Source organism: Mauremys mutica, chromosome 2 (assembly GCF_020497125.1).
Source record: "Mauremys mutica isolate MM-2020 ecotype Southern chromosome 2, ASM2049712v1, whole genome shotgun sequence".
In the NCBI taxonomy this organism is placed as follows: domain Eukaryota; kingdom Metazoa; phylum Chordata; order Testudines; family Geoemydidae; genus Mauremys; species Mauremys mutica.
Window position 1 is genome coordinate 230,158,792 of NC_059073.1, and position 17,748 is coordinate 230,176,539.

The 17,748-nt window shown below is 39.1% G+C and overlaps 1 protein-coding gene across 4 annotated transcripts in view; it reads left to right on the forward strand.

Annotated features, from left to right (window-relative positions):
• Positions 1-11,447, forward strand: part of CPVL (carboxypeptidase vitellogenic like) — a 97,957-nt gene extending 86,510 nt beyond the window's left edge. For all 4 annotated transcript variants that reach the window (XM_045007580.1, XM_045007581.1, XM_045007582.1 and 1 more), the window contains one exon: positions 11,198-11,447. In XM_045007580.1, the coding sequence (XP_044863515.1) occupies positions 11,198-11,308 (111 nt within the window). In that variant the 3' untranslated portion in view covers positions 11,309-11,447. The remainder of the gene's footprint in view (positions 1-11,197) is intronic.
• Positions 11,448-17,748: the final 6,301 nt, after the last annotated feature.

Consider the following 17,748-nt stretch of genomic DNA (forward strand, 5'->3'; position numbering starts at 1 on the left):
GGAGCTGTAGACTCCTTACATATAACAAGTGTGTGGTAATGGAAAAAATGGACTATAATCATGATGGACTTTCTCTTCGGTATTAGTCACATAAAACAGAAGCTGTGTCTCTGCCAAAAATAAAACCTTATTTTCTGCCAAGCTCTCTGATTCTTAACTTAAACTATAGTATGTTAAAAGCAACAAAGAGTCCTGTGGCACCTTATAGACTAACAGACGTATTGGAGCATAAGCTTTCGTGGGTGAATACCCACTTTGTCAGACGCATGACGTATGTTAGACTCCAGTGTGAATCCTTTCTATTAATTAGAAGGGAGGAAAACACACCAGTTTAACTAACTAAATATATTTTTAAAAATATATCTGATTTAAACTAATGTAATCCCCTAATTTAAAGAGACCACTTTTAAGATTTACCAATTTAAACTAGTTGCTTAATCAGTTTAGTTTAAATGTGTACACGTCTAGGTGTTTGCACTGGTTTAACTAGATTTTAAAATAGATCTAGTTAAACTGGTGTGCTTTTCTTTTTTTCATATGGTCCTGGACAAGGAAAGGAGGGGATGAAGATCTAAGGACAATAGACTTTATAAATTAGCTTCACTCTTGTAGTTATCTCAAAGAAAACTTTATGTAGGTTTCACCAAACACCAAAGCTTTAAGTCAATGAAGATGTGAGATCAGCACATTGTGGTGTGGTGTTTGGGGCAGAACAAATAACTTCCCTTAACATTCATATTGGGTGCTGGAACCCACTGATATGTGTAAGAATATGGATCTAATCACGTTTGATGAGTCTGCACACCTCTTAAGTGTCTACTTTTTAATAGTATTTTAAAGACTGACTACAGGAATCTCATGGAAATCCCAATTGAGGACACAGCAGAGATGGGGAATAGTTACAATTTTATCATATGCTGTTGTGGTTCTAGATGTAGATAAATGTAAAAATAAAATGGTTACAATGCTTTTAAAATCTAAATCTAAATTTTAATAGCTTAACACAGAAGCAACACCCATGCTATGGCCCTTTTTCAGTCTATGGAATTATACAACTATACCTGGAAAATGTAATCCTAATTTCCTTCCAAATTCTAGTTCACTAAATTTAGCTGTTCTGAGCAAGAACAGATTTAAATCTACTAAACCGAAGAGCAAAAACTAAAAATGAGTTCCACATGGGGAATCATGTCCTTGTGATTTCAGAGGATGATGTCCCATCATTTTAAAAAAAATTTTAAAGAGCCCTAGTGTAACCATTTGTAACAACTTCAGAGGGAACATCATTATCCAGATGGACAATTTACATCCCAACTTCCTGCCCTGTATCTCCATTGTCTAGGCAAAACTTCACAAATCCTTAGTGTATTTGCCGGTCATTTTTACTCACAGGTTAAAATGTCTATTGGCCAGAACTTGGATAAAATCTAAACCAATACCCTTGATTTTATCCAAGTCCTGCAGGAAAAATTATTTAATCAGAATAATTAAAAATGTAAGAGTTCTACTAAAGAAACAGACTGTTTGATATGCCTTAAAAGTATTTGGCCTCAATTCAGCAAAGTACTTAAGTCTTACGACCCATTATACTCGATCAACTCTTGCTTGAGCATGTTACTGAATCCAGGGTCCTTGTGAGGATTTTATAGATTGCTGTAGCTGTATTGTGGTAAGCAATATCAGTAAACATGCAAAAAAAAGAGAGGTTGTTTTTGATGGAAGAAAGAAACTGCTAAATAGATTTGGGATAATTATTCCCAAGGACAGCTAGTTCTCAGGAAGAAAAACTTGGTTTTGTTATGGTAATTGTTAAACTGCAGACAACACTTGATTCCTGCCATGAAGAGCAACTGAACTAGGTTCATGATTAGAGCTAGGTGAAATTTTGGGGGACAAAACTCTTTTTGAGAAAAAAAATGTAGGTTCAGCAACACTGAAAGGTGTTGCAAATTCACGTCAGCTTTGCCTAATTGTTCATGTTGAGAGCAGTGGAAGAAAGCAAAATTCTAAAAAGTCAAAATGTTTTCTTACAACTTTATTTAAATGAAATATTTCAATGTACAGTTCCAAATGACTTTTCATTTAGAAATTTCCTTCAGTTTTATTTTTAAAATGTTGAAAAATGTTAAGCTTGAAATTGAAACGAACTGTTTTGTTCAACCCAAAATGGATGTATTGATTTTTTTTTTGATTTTTTTTTAATTGCCAGTGAACCAAAAAAATCTGTTACTAGCATATCTGTGTTCCTGCTGTCAGGCACAGGGACAACTCTTCATGGGGGAAAAAACTGCAGAGAGGCTGGATTTAATATCTGCGTTGTGCAATCCCTTTGAACATTTGATGCTGATTCTTCTTAAATCTGTGCCCATGCACATACGTGATACATTGATGTATACATGTTTGGTACTGATTAGACTCTAGTTTTCAGTAACTTTTCTTTCAACTCGAATGTACAGCATACATTTATTTTATGAATCCACTACTGAGAAACTCTGTTATCTGTATTACTGAGTGAGATTAGACTGGCTCTAACTGAGCAATGTAATTCTTTGTTCAGGTAATACAATATACATTGAATCAGCAGTCCTAGAAAAATCATTCCTAAATTAAGAAACCAGTGAGCTATAATAAAAAATGGAGCACCTTAATCCTACCCCTCTCCCCCTTTTAACCAAATTTTAAAATATCACTAGTGGCCTGTTCCAGTCTGTGAAATTTATTTCACAGCAGAAGTGACTCCCATATGATCAAAACAAAATAGTATTTGTCCTCTTAATGTAAAAATCAAATGTGACGAATGATTTGTAGCTCTATCTGTAGATTCACAGATTTTAAGACTAGAATAGAGTATTGTGATCTTCTAGTTTGACTTTCTACCATAGAACTTCTCTGAATTAATTTCTGTTTGAACTAGACCATATTTTTAGGAAAACATCTAATCAATGCAAATAAATCCAATCAAACATCCAGTACACTTCCATTGGGTCAGATTCTGCTTATTCACCTGCAACCCCACTGATTTCTGAGAGATTGCACAGATATTGCTGGATAGAAAATTGCCTTTTTGTTGTGTATTGTGCTGTCACCAAAGACAATAATAGTCGAGGCTTCTTGGTCTATCCCAAAATTGAGTGTCACAACATTGTGCATTGTTCTTAACACCCTGTGAAGAGCAACAGTATTAGTGCTGAGTAAATAATTTGCAGTGAACATGTTTTACTAATTAATTTAGTCTTTCTGTTTGTGGAATCTGTATAAGCAAGTCGCAATGTCTTTTTCTCTTTTATTTTCCAAATTTTTCCTTTCATTTCAGTTTTCACTGATTCTGAATATTCTATCTTAGCTGTTTCCTAGCTGCAGTTGGTCAGTTGGGTCACAGGATTTTGCAGTTTCTGTGTTGGGTGAGCATGCAAGCAAACAACTAAAATTAACTTCAAAATTTGCTTTCACAAATAACTGTGCTGGTTGGCAGGATCACTGTAATGTTCATGGAATTAATGCAAAAAAGTGTGCACATTTTTAACATATATTTCAAAGTATCCCCCTCTCAACCTACTGTCTACCTTAGACTGCAAGCAAGAAGAAGGTCATCTTATGTTTGTAGAGCTCCTAGCACAATGAGGCCTGAATCTTGATTGGAGCTGCTGGGCACAGTTGTCTCAAAAATATTTTTGATGATAAAGTGGATCTGATCGTGGGTGAAATGAATTAATTTTAGAAATCAACCAGTATTTGTGTAAAATATGTTATTTACCCAACTATAATTCATTGATAGACTGTCCTATGAATAGATTAAGCCTGCACAGGATTTTTGTTAGCTATTCAGTATTAATGGACTTAAATCACAAATACAGTTCTTGGTAACCCTCAATTTATTTAGTCCATGTCTACACTATAGACTTACAGCAGCACAGTTGTACTGCTGCAGCTGCTCCGCTGTAAGGTCTCCAGTATAGCTGCTTTACAGCAACGGGAGAACGCTCTTCCCTTGGCATAATTAAACTACCCCCAACAAGTGGCAGTAGCTATGTTGGGGGAGAGCGTCTCCCACTGACACAGCACTGTCCACACCAGCGCTTCTCTCGGTCTGTCAGGGTGTGTGAGTGACATATGTTTTACTGACAAAAGTGCTAGTGTGGACATAGCCTTAGACACTCCAGATTCCCATGATCATAGGCTCAATAATTAGGAAATCTTCTGCTCTGGAACGTTGGTTGTACTGGAAAGCAAGCAATGCAGCTGATGACCAATCTATAAAATACAAGTGTAGCCACAACAAATAGCTTATGTAATAACATGTATAGTATGCGCTGCGCTTAGCACTTGTAGAGTAGAACTGCTGCAGTGACCCCTGCTGAGAGGAAGGATCAAACTAGCTAAGAAGAGTGTGTGTGTGTGTGTGTGTGTGTGTGTGTGAGAGAGAGAGAGAGAGAGAGAGAGAGGGAAACAAATGGGCTGCTAAACTTTTTTATTCTTTTTTTCACAGTTGAAAATAGCAGCAAGATTCAAATATAAATGGTATTTATATTAATAGCTACTGTCCATTAATGCTGCCATAGAATAGACACTGCTTTTGATACCATTGATCTTGAGGTATGATGACTTTGGTTATCTGTCATCCCTTATTCCCTTTCCTTTGTTGATGTACCGGTAAATCTACTCTTTTTTGAGAGAGAGAGAGAGTGAGCAAGTTACTAACAGAGAGAACATTTCTTCTTTCACAATTACACCTGCGGAAACATAGCAAACAAATATTGCTAGTTGTGTTTTATCTTGTATATCTGTGGATTCGTTGACAGCTAGGCTGAATGCTAGAGTATTCTTTAGATCATTTTGCATCTTGCTTGCAACATCAGCTCTGATATGGGAGATGAACCTCTCCGTAGTGTGGCGTGAATAGCAATTTTCTTTAATAGTCATTGAAGTTTTGTGTTACTTGGCTCTAAAATTGCAACCACTTCTGCAATATTCTTTTTAACAAATTCTCCATCATGGTATGAATGTTTAGCACAAGCAATATTCCATGACACAACATAACTAACTTCAGTTGTGTCAGCTTCCTTACTGAATGCCGAAAATAGTGTCTGTTTACTGTTTAGGCATAATTTTAATGTGGTTAACTTGTTTTTCCTTAATTCTGATTCAGGAGAGTAATTACACAAAAAGTTATTGTGATTCGTTTCGTATTGACATTTCAAGTTGCTCGTTTTGTAGTGAGTGAGCAATGCATTGCAGATAAGGCACAGGGGTTTGCCACCTTTAGCAGTGAATGCAAAATCTTCCTCCTGTTCTGGCTTAAAACTTTGGTTTTCTTCTTCATACTTGTGTTTCTTGCATTTGAAGATGTTATTGTCATCCATGAAATTAAGGTAGGGTCACCACTTAAATCTAAAACTATTCAAATGTGACTTGCGAACAGTAATCACAGCCTGTATTCTGCGGAATGCAGGGAGATCGCGAACTCGTGAGGTCTGCACAGCACAATGGCTGAATACAGAATGATGCAATTTCCTGATGTAATGTGCATGTGCAAGCTTCTTTTTATTAGTCTTATTCTCACACTGTCAGGTTCACCAGGGCTTAAATTCTCTTGAAATATTTTCTGGAGCCCCCCAAATCCTCCCCCATTCTCTGCCTACCAGACTGGTGGGTGTAGGGGAAGCTTGCAGCTTCTGCCCTGCAGTGGAGTGGTGGGGCTAGGAGCTTCTGCCCTATGGGGAGAGGGTCTCGGGGCTTCTGCCCTGTGGGAAGGGAGCACTGGGTCTAAAGCCCCAAGATTCCTTTCCTGCAGGGGAGAAGCCCCTAGCCCCATCACCCCACTGTAGGGCAGTAGCCCCGAGCTCTACCCCCACCCCTCACCCCCATCTGGGAGTCAGAGAATGGGAAGGCATGGGGCGGGGGGCGGCAGCTCTGTGACTTTTTAACTATAAAAGAGCTGCAGTTTGGCCACACCTGCAATATAGGTTCTGTCTGAGATACTGATAACACATGCTGCTTCTGCAGTACAATCCAGCCAGGGAAAAATAAATCCACATAAGGAATCCAGCTGGTCTCCTGCGTGACACTGCAGAGCATTACCAAAAAGCCACAGGGCTTCTTGAAAAACCAACTATTAGCCAACTGTGCTGCCTTGCCAGAGATCTAAAAGCAAGAAAAGATTTGGCTTTCTGTGCTTGGTGCTTCCTGCAGATTACCCACCCAATTATGTCTAGGGCTGTTCACATCTGTTTTGTAGTACTTCCCTCACTGGCTTAATTGTACATGCTTATTGATATCCTAGACTAAGCCACAAAGAACCACTTGTCTAAATTTAACTAGCTACTAGCCAACAAAGAAAGTAGCAAGGAATAAAATGGAGCAAAAACAATTGGGGCATTTTAACACAGGAGTCTCTGGAGGACAGAGTTTTTATTTCTGTAACACAGCGATAACCAGGATACTAATTTTGTCACTACAGATGTTGGTAAAATCTGGGATACAAATCAAAGGGTAACTCATTTCCTTTTAACTTCTTTCAAAACAATTCTGCTGTCTTCACTCTCCCTGAGCCCTGGAATTACTTCCAGTGGTGACTGTAAGGCCAACTGTGGAAATGTCTCTCTCCCCCGTCCCCAAAAAAGTTACAAGGTTCAGCCAGTGATTCCTTGACTTCTGGAAGCCACTAACCCAAGGGACTGTGATGCGGTACCCATTCCTTAGCTGAGCAAAGTACACTCATTGGCTCCTTCCTTGTACCCCCAATCCCCACCCTAAGCCCTCAAGTGGTTGTCCCTCCCATGAGGCCTGCTCCCCCAACAAATCAAATGCACCAACCTTTACTAGAACAAGGTTTTGCTGTAGGTACTGAAAAGGTCCAGCCAGAGAAGGGTAACTGAGATTGTCAGATCTGGTGGGGTGCTGATATGGAGCGACTGAAAGCTTCATCAGAGGGGACTTCACCAAGGTATTACAGTCGAGAGTAGCTAGGAAGAAGATCAGTCTCTCATTTTATATTGTCCCATTTATAAAAAAACAAAGGGTCACTTTTAATGGAAAGTAAATATAAAGGAAAAAGGAACACCAGTTCACACAGCAGAAAGTCAGCCTTTGGAATTCACTATGGCAGGTCAAATGTTGTAGCTGGATTTAAAGAGAATCTGAACAATTTGACAACCAATGCTTGTACTTATATGTGCTAAGTTGGGTGTATGTGTACTGCAGGTGGCAACTGTTTGCGTCTATATTGCCTCTCCACTCAAGGATCTTAAGATATCCCTATACACCAGGGGTAGGCAACCTATGGCACGCATGCCGAAGGCAGCACGCGAGCTGATTTTCAGTGGCACTCAGGTCCGGGGATTTCTGCATTTTAATGTAATTTTAAATGAAGCTTCTTAACCATTTTAAAAACCTTATTTACTTTACATACAACAATAGTTTAGTTATATATTATAGACATAGATAGAGACATTCTTAAAACGTTCAAATGTATTAATGGCACGCAAAACCTTAAATCAGAGTGAATAAATGAAGATTCAGCACATCACTTCTGAAAGGTTGCCGACCCCTGCTATACACAATCTCATAGTGTGATTGCAGCTCGACTAGATGTACCTGAGGCTAGTTTTAATCTAGCAGTGAGTAATGAAGCCAAAGCAGTGCACACATCAACATGGACTATACAAACCCACCCAGAACCCTGGGTAATTCAGCATGGGCTAGCTCCAGCTTTGCTGCTCCAATATCCAAGCTAGATTGATTCAAGCTAGCTTGGGTATGTCTACTCAAGCTGCAGTTATACCCTATGATAGCAGTATAGATGTAAAATGTCATGATTCAGGTTATCTGTTAATTGAGTCACTCACGTACAATAGAGGAATAAAACTACAACTGAGGACTTTTTTAAAAATCACTACTTCTAACAAATGTAAACAGAACAAATTGCATGTGTACTAGTAATATGGTTAAACAAACTCGAGTCCAGCCTGACTTGAAGAGTAACTTCCTTCATGCTTGAGAGGTCAGCCTCGCTGGAATTCCTGAACGTCCGCATCCAGACAGTGTAGTGACATCCTACAGCCACTGTCCTCCTTTCTAATAACACCGAGGTCAAAAAGGAAGTTTGGGTCACAGTAAATGTAAGCGGAGATCCTGCATCCTACTGTTACTTTTGTTCCTAGCAAGAATGTCAGAGTTGAAGCCTGTGAACTCTGCTGGTTTACTTTCCCCAACAGTGTTTATTTCTTAGAAGCAGAGTAGGGGGGAGGGGAGATGCAGCTGTTAACTCATTTTACTGAACCAGCTCTTGTTTTGAGATTTAAGATTTTGCAGTTCGTTGTTTAAAATAGAAATCTGGAACAGCATTGTTGGCCTCCATGACACTGCTAGCAGCTTCTGGTCATGGTCGTGATTGGATTAGGGAATGGAGGGCTATCTGGGAAACAGTATTGGCTATCCCAAAGCCAAAGTATAACGAATGTGGTGGTTGACTGGCTGTGGTTTAGTTCAGTTAACATTGTCTTATAATGTATATCCTAAAGAATCTGGCATAGCTGGCGGTCCCTACTTGGGTAAGACCCGAGACTGGTTTAGCATGAAGACTGAACTCTCTCTCATGACCCTGTGGAAGTCTGGTCTTTCCTGGTCAGGGTTGAGGAGCAGACACAGAATAATATGCTTAAATGTGTATTCCTGCCTTTTCTTCCTGTCCGGTGTGAATGTCGGAATTCCTAGAAACTGGAAGTTTTCCAGTATTTATACCACATCTTTTCATAAAAATAAATAAATGCAAAACTAAAGCTGTTCCTATATAAAGTAGAATCCTTGCCTAAAAAAATCAGATACAAGGAAATAATTGTACTAGCTTAACTGCATAGGCCAAACAGATTAATATCCACTTTTTTGTTTTTTAAAAAGCTGAACTATTAAGAGTTAAAGCTGAAACTCTAGATTGATAGAGGCTTTACTTCCCCTTGTGCGCTGAAGAATTGCAGCACATATGGTATCGAATGAAGTGTCAGAGTTCTGAGACTGCAGCACAATAGGATGGGTTAAAGATGAGCGATCATTCCAGGCTTTAAAAGTGAGACATTTGATATGTTTTTAACTTAGTGGGTTCTGCTTTCCTTGTAGTGTGCAACAGTAAAAGTGACTGATTATAAAGACAACTTTCCTCACTGCTTTGTAGAAAGCTGCAAAATCTTTCAGTCCACATTTGGTATTTAGTGATGCATTTAATTATGCTGCAACTGTGTGCAGTCTTGCACTGAGCTAACCTTACTTAATGCTTCATAATTGTTGCTGTGCCTTTACTAGCTGTTGTGTTAAATGTATATTATGAAATTGTAGGGGGGCTGTTACGGTTTAATTTGTAAATATTGAAAAAAAATTAATGGTTGGTACATGTCTGAGGTAAATGTAAAACTTTCAAAAGCCCCTTACTCTGGTTTTCAAAAGTAATTTAGATACTTAGCAGCCTAAGTCACTAGGAAGTTTTTTGAATATCTTACCCACTGTGGCTGCTTCAAAAACCACTATGGGCAAATCACTGAAATTCAGAAGCTTCAGGCCAAGCCACCTTGTGCTTTTCTCCAGTAAGAGCTTTCAAATGAAGCAGGGACACGTGCCTCTTATCCTGAAGGGTGCGGGGTGGGGGGACTGTATTGGCCAAAATTGTATTTGGATCATTACCTTCTGCCTATGTCTAAAACTACAAAGGGATTTTTGTCAAATGGGGAGGGTGTTATTCTTCACTTCTTGTTGAGCTGATCTTTAGGGTAGCAAAGTGCTATTAAGCTGTTGCTGTATTTCAGTGGTGGATCCCTGTGTAGTTGATAAACTGGCTTCTAAAGTGCCCTAGGGTCCTTTGGGGATAAAAGGAATATGAATGTAATTGTTAATCAACATTTAATATGCATATTTATTCAAACCATATGTCCTGGTTCTATGAAGCCATGCTGCAAATTTCTATACCTAAATGGATGATGATCTTGAAAGGGAAGGACTTAATAGATATACTGACAGATCTTTTAACTCTAGCCAGACTAGTGGTGCAGTGGAGGTGTTGAGGGCACAATGGAACGTATATGAGACTGATTTTTAGCTGTTATATATTCTGTTGAGATGTAGTCCAGATAATAGCTGCTGGTTGCCAAACATGTTTTAAATTCAACGGCTGTATTTTCTCATGCAAATAACTCGTTTAGGTGTCCTCGGTCCAGCTATATGTGTCTGCACAGAAGTCATTTTGTCAGATAATGGCCAAGACTTAACCCTGATTACTACTTTCTGTTTGACTACTATAGACTGGGATTGTGGGTGCCAGTAAAAGATCTTCTTTGGAATAACTTCAAGATGTTGTCAAAGAGTTGTTTACTTTTAGCATTTCATAAGGGAGGGGCTGAGGGAGAGAAGAAATACTTCATGAACTAGAACAAGTTTCATACACTGAAAAAGGAATGTCTTAAAATTTGAACACAGGAAAATTGGGAATGCACTATAACGTAAGATGCTTTTGAAAAACAGAATCATGTAAACAGTTTCACACTTCAATTATATGAGAATCATTCAATTCAGAATAAAGTAACACATGCACTCCCTTCTGAATTTCAGCAAAAACTGGAATATACAAGAGGAGAAATATATCTAATGAGAAGTCAAAAAGTAGAGGACTATAAACTAACGTGAAAATAATCTATCATCATCTGTTTGGTTGAAATGAATTATTCTAATATTGCACCTATTATTTCAAGACCCGAAGTTTCCTAATAAATTCAGATTCCAAAATTAGATCATACAATGTAGACTTGTGCTGTTATTTTAAACATTTGCCGGTAGAATGAATATTTGACTAGTCAATTTAAATCACAGACAATGTGGTGGTGATGCTGCTGCTAGTTTGCCTGTGGAGACTCAAAGCATCCAAATCAAAGCATGATGTAATGGTATCCATGATAGGCCTGTCTAAATATCAAAGATTACCAATTAGGGCTTAGTTATTTGATCCTATTATTAACTGGTCTAAGATGACATGACTTTGTCTTTGGATATGTGTGTTTATATTTTACTGACTAGAGTGAAAGAGTCATCCTTCTGACTCAGCGTGCATGCTAAGATCTCCGTATATGAGAGAACCCAGTTTTAATTAATTATTGCTGGCAAAATTGACTTTTGTTGCTCAGGATTTACTATTAATCTATTCTTTCTTTGCACCCTGAAGGTAATTGTTCGAGGTGGAGGACATATTTTACCTTATGACCAACCTGAAAGATCATTGGACATGATGGACAGATTTATCTCTGGAGAAGGATGGAAGACAAATGGATTCTAAAATAAAACTTAAAATGCAGTGTATATGTACTACCTTGCCAAATGCTTCAGAAATTATTTGAATGTACTATAGTGAAAATATTGCCTTATGGAAAAATCATGAAATTGAGGATGAGAGTAATAAAATGGATATAAATGTTCCTTGTTCTGGGTCTGCCTTGTTGAAAATTTTCCATTGGTAAAATACTCTGAGAGAACAACATGGATCTAACTTTCTGAAGTCACTTAAGCTTCCCTCTCCCTTTCCCCTTCCTCCTCACCCAGGAAATCCTTAGAATTTGGGAAAATGTTAGCAACTTAATCCCTCGACTAGTGAAATTACCAGATTTTTAATGTTTTCTATTAGAGGTGGGGGGCCTCAGGGGATGGGGAAAAGAGGCACGAGGGAGGGGCTTGGAGAGGGAGGCAAAGAGGCATGAGCAGCAGGTGGAGGAGGCCTCAGGGGAAGAGGGGAAAAGGCACGGATGGGGGAGGCCTTGGGGGAAGTGGCAGAGAGGTACAGGTGGGAGAGGGGGCTGAGTAGTAGCAGGGCCTGGGGCAGAGGGGGTGGTGGAGCATGGGTGAGACCTCAAAGGGAGGAGGCTGAGCGGGGGCAGGCCTTGATACAGAAAAGAGGGTGGGGCCACGGTCCGGGTGCCAGTGCCCCCCTACACTTCTAGGGAGCTTCCAGTTCTTACGCCCAGTCTCACCAAATGCAGGAGTCATGCACCACTCATGAACATACAGAAATTGGGACAACATGTAGCCAGATGAGGCCTGGCCAAGCTTCTAAATCAGCCATTTGAAATTAGTTCAGTAAAGGTTTCCGTACAACGACTCTGATATGTACTGCTGAACAGCTTAAGTCCTTACCTCAGACCAACAAGAAGCAAACTCTGTGTGAAGATCAGTGTCTTAGAGCTATAATGCACAACAGCTATCCATAGGATCAAATTTTCCTCCAGCCATCTTCAGTTCTGTTGTCTTTCTGAATCTGAAATGAAAACCAACTTAAGATGACTTCAAGTTCAAGCCTGGTATTTCAGAGCAGGTTATTTTAAAGCAGGACTATTTGTCAAAAGCTTTGCTAAAGTCAAGCTTTTGATATAGTCTCCCACAGTATTCTTGACTGCAAGTTAAAAAAGTGTGGATTGGATGAATGGACTATAAGGTGGATAGAAATCTGGCTAGATTGCCAGGCTCAACCAGTAGTGATCAACAGCTCGATGTCTAGTTGGCAGCCGGTACCAAGCAGAGTACCCCAAGGGTAGGTCCTGGGGCTGGTTTTGTTCAACATCTTTATTAATGATCTGGATGATGGGATGAATTGCACCCTCAGCAAGTTTGAAGATGACACTAAGCTGGGGGGAGAGGTAGATACACTGGAGGGTAGGGATAGGGTCCAGAATGACCTAGACAAATTGGAGGATTGGGCCAAAAGAAATCTGATGAGGTTCAACAAGGACAAGTGCAGAGTCCTGCACTTAGGACAGAAGAATCCCATGCACCACTACAGGCTGGGGACAGACTGGCTAAGAAGCAGTTCTGCAGAAAAGGATCCGGGGATTACAGTGGGTGAGAAGCTGGATATGAGTCAGCAGTGTGCCCTTGTTGCCAAGAAGGCTAAAGGCATATTGGGCTGCATTAGTAGGAGCATTGCCAGCAGATCAAGGGAAGTGATTATTCCCCTCTATTCGGCACTGGTGAGACCACATCTGGAATACTGTGTACAGTTTTGGGCCCCCCACTACAGAAAGGATGTGAACAAATTGGAGAGAGTCCAGTGGTGGGCAAAATAAATTATTAGGGGGCTGGGGCACATGACTTATGAGGAGAGGCTGAGGGAACTGGGTTTGTTTAGTCTGCAGAAGAGAAGAGTGAGGGGGGATTTGATAGCAGCCTTCAAATACCTGAAGGAGTGTTCCAAAGAGGATGGAGCTCGGCTGTTCTCAGTAGTGGCAGATGACAGAACAAGGAGCAATGATCTCAAATTGCAGTGAGGGAGGTCTAGGTTTGATATTAGGAAACACTATTTCACTAGGAGGGTGGTGAAGCACTGGAATGGGTTACCTAGGGAGGTGGTGGAATCTCCATCCTTAGAAGTTTTTAAGGCCCGGCTTGACAAAGCCCTGGCTTGGGTGATTTAGTTGGTGTTGGTCCTGCTTGAGCAGTGGGTTAGACTAGATGACCTCCTGAGGTCTCTTCCAACCCTAATCTTCTATGATTCTAGGACTACTAGTCGGATGTATTAGAGGAAAAGCAGCAAAGAATCCTGTGGCACCTTATAGACTAACAGACGTTTTGCAGCATGAGCTTTCGTGGGGCCACTGCTTCGGATGCAAGTGCCACTGCTTGCATCCGAAGAAGTGGGTATTCACACACGAAAGCTCATGCTGCAAAACGTCTGTTAGTCTATAAGGTGCCACAGGATTCTTTGCTGCTTCTACAGAACCAGACTAACACGGCTACCCCTCTGATAGAGGAAAAGGAAACTCCTAATAACCCATTATGAAAAGTCGGAATCAGCTTACTTTATTCTCTAATGTATTTTTCTCAAAAGAATAAGTCACTCTATTAAGCACTTTTTCAACCTTGAACTGTAATGCATTGCTTTAAAACTTTGTGCTTGAAATATGCTGTGATGAAAGTGAATAGCCATCTTAAAAGATCTGTGCATGAAATACTAAAGTTCAATACAGTTACATTTCTTTAATATAGGAGGATCCCATGAAATCCAGTATCAGAGGGGTAGCCGTGTTAGTCTGGATCTGTAAAAGCAGCAAAGAGTCCTGTGGCACCTTATAGACTAACAGACGAATTGGAGCATGAGCTTTCGTGGGATCATGCATCCAACAAAGTGGGTATTCACCCATGAAAGCTCATGCTTCAATACGTCTGTTAGTCTATAAGGTGCCACAGGACTCTTTGCTGCTTTTACATGAAATCCAGTGCATGCTTGCCTATAGAAATTGCCAGTGAGCTACAGAGAGTCTGAGATGAAATTTCCATGTTTCTTCCACTAAACAGTTTTTAACCATTTTTTTTATAAATGGTGATTCCATTAGTTCCATTATGGAACTAATCTGTGAATGTGACTATCAGTTATATTAAAGCTATTCAAAATGTTGTTTATCTTGAACACTGGCTGTTTCATAGAACCTACAGTACATACCATTTAGTTAAATACAGTAAAAGGAACAAGGCACAATTGTTACACATGACCTGGGTATAAAAAAGTTAAAAATCCACCTTTTTAATTTCCTGTACTTTTCTTGAATTGTTCACTTGGGTATTTTGGAAAATTGATACACAGATATCCTGAATGACTCAGCATAAAATATAAATCAAATTCAATAAGATCTGACTTTCAGAGAGCCTGAGTAAACTAGTCACTTATGGATTTCTTGTTAGTTCTATATAGGTCACTTGATATATTTAGCAGTTTTGCTTAAATGAGGAAAATAAAACAGTGGCTAACTACTAAGATGTATGAGTTTTTTTCCCATTTGGTCCCCTTCTAATCTATGTATTTTCAGTGGCATGGGCATGAATGACAGGGACTAGGGCAAGAATGACAAAGAGCACTCCTGAAACAGAAATGGATACTTGGATAAACCATACTGGTTTAGCTGTTTGCCCACGCTCATGTATTCTGTTCACGCACCTTGGTAACTGAAGTCTATGCTTGAAAAAAGGCATGCACTCAAGTTGAATTTCTAAGCTTGGGAGTTGGCATGACAACGTAAGCAAGTAGTCAATGCAGGCAGCAACTGAAAGAGTTGGAACAGAACACTAGAATCATGTGAAAACCATAAACTCAGAGGAAACAGCAGTGCTGGCAAGTGAAATTAAATGATAAAGTGTGAACATCACAGAGCTTCAGAGGTGTGGCAGTAGTAAAAATAGTGAAAGATATGTTCAAGCCTAGTAGAAGACAGAGTATCTGATTGCTGAGGTAGTGGCTAATTCTGTCTCCAGTGGATAAGAAGATTTGTGCTACACTGGGCAAAACTCCAGCACTGTTGCGTGCCAATAGAAATACCTAAGCAGGCTGAACAAGAGCAGTTTTATAGTAAACTGCTAGTGGTGATGCAGAAAGCTTTCTGGTTTTTCTTTGCTTTAGGAGCAATTTAAATTTCTAGAAAGCAGCCATTTTTATCACAGGGAAATATTTGGGTAAAACGCAGCAGTTGTGAAAATCCAATAGAAAATGTCTAGTAGCCAGAAAGACTGAGTACTGTCCATCCCTGGGTGCAGGAGTCATACCCTCACCAGACCTTTATTGGAGGAGGGATGGCATGATGCAGAGTTTATATTCAAATGAAATAATTAGCAAGACTCAGAGGGATTGGACATCCTATGTGAACAAGAATATCCAGAGTTACAGTTTATGCTAAAACTTTTTTATAGGAATATAAAACCTTGTGCTTCACACTTAAAACACAAGGTTTAGAGAGTATGATGAGGCCTTCATTAGAATGTGGAGGGTAGATTATCCCACTGCCTACTGCAGTGTTTCTTGCACCTTTCTTTGGGCATCAGCCATTTCTTACCTTGACGTGAGACATACTGGATTGTTTTCTATGTCCAGGTATAGTGAAAGCTCTTGACATTATTTTATAAAACTTTATTTGGTTTGGGAACTGGCTATCTCTTTGCTATTGTCACCACAGTTTGAGGTCAAGTTGAGTGCTTTGACCAGCAGGCCTTAGACTTGAAAGGCTCCAGACGTGAGGTATTTTATAATGCCTAATTCAAGTAAAATCCTTAAAATATTATATGTCTTTTTGTTTAGCCATTTAAAGTGCAACTGTGACAAAAAGTATAGTTGGACAGAACAGACAGTGTGAAACTATCTTACTCCTCCCAATTTTTTACCATTTCAAAACTAACTAACTCACCATTCTCCGCAGTAGTTTGGAATTTTCCAATTGAGTAAATTCTGCATATTTAAAACAATTCTCCTCACCTCATCTAAGTCTTTTGTTTAGCTAGCTCGGATAACTTTACGTGCTGTCACTAAGATCAACAAGAGGTGACAAGACATGTCTATCATGTTCCCTGAGTAGAATTGAGGCTCTTCCATTGCACAACAATATGTAGCTCCCAAATGCTGAACTAGAATTTGAATCCAAAATGTTTATATATAGGTTCAGAATTTCATTTAAAAGAAACTCACCCTATTCTCGTCTGTCAAGTATCTTTTCTGTACTCAGAGACATCTCAATTACAGGGTACATAATCTCCCTCTTAAATTTAAATACAACTCTCAAGTTTGCTGATGTGTATTTTTTACTTTTAACAAACTACCTACCAAAGGGTGGAGTATAATCTCAATTCATTTTGTGAAAAGTGTGATTTTTAAAATATTCTATAATTAAAATGATGCAAGAACTGAAGGCCTCTGTCATTTTCGGTGATCAAGAGATTGAAGTCCAAGTCTAATAGACTGCAGTGATCTTTACTTCAGCTTCCAAGAAAATGGAGTAGAATGGGGATTTTTCTTTCTAAACTTTTAGTAGAACTCTGCTATTATCCTATTTATAGACTTGATAGCCTCATCCAGCCTGGAGATGTCCTCCATTGAAATAGGTAAGTTCCAAAGTTTCTAAATCTTTTTCAATTACTGCAGGCTACAATTATGCATAGATGGCATATGGCAACAACAACAAAAATCTTCCATAAGTTCTATTTCAGATATTATTTTTCTTCTTTGCTATCACTCTGAATTGTCCCTTAGAGACTGATATTTGAGTTAGTTCAGTCAATAACTTGCCTATTTTCTATGTATATTGTGTCTACATTTTAATTATGGCATTATTATTTCAGACTATAAAATGCATAGTTCTTTACATTCAGGTAAAGATAAGGACCCTCTTCAAAAGATATCACAGTCTCTAATGTAGACTATACAGTGATCGCTGTACAGATTAAGGTTTCACAAAAGAAGTATTTTTTTTAAGAGGAAGAGAGCACTTGGCTCACAGGAAGGGCAAAGCTGTTCTAAATGTAAGGGCAGTTTTGAAGAAAAGTGAAAAGCTAAGAAGGAGACACACTAAGTGAACAGTTAGGGGAGCAGATACAAAGATAACTTTAAAAAAAACGGAATATAGTTTAACAAATTATTGGATAAAACCACTCATATTTAATATTCTAACAATGCATATATTATCACAAGAGCTTAAATGCTGCTATACTGTGTGCTCAGCCTCATGCAAAGCCAGACTGACACCCAGTTAAGTCAGTGCACAGATGCTGGTTTAACAGCATATAGAAAACTGACCCTCTCACCTGCAACATGTACTGTTAATCTTGCTTATTCTTTTCTAATTTGAGCAATCTATATCAAAGCCACTGTTACTGCCAAAGCTGCATTTATTTTGTTGAACATAATCTTCAGTTTCACTTGATTATTCTTTGAGCTCATACCTGTTGTTGCAATGTACAAGAATCAATTTCCAT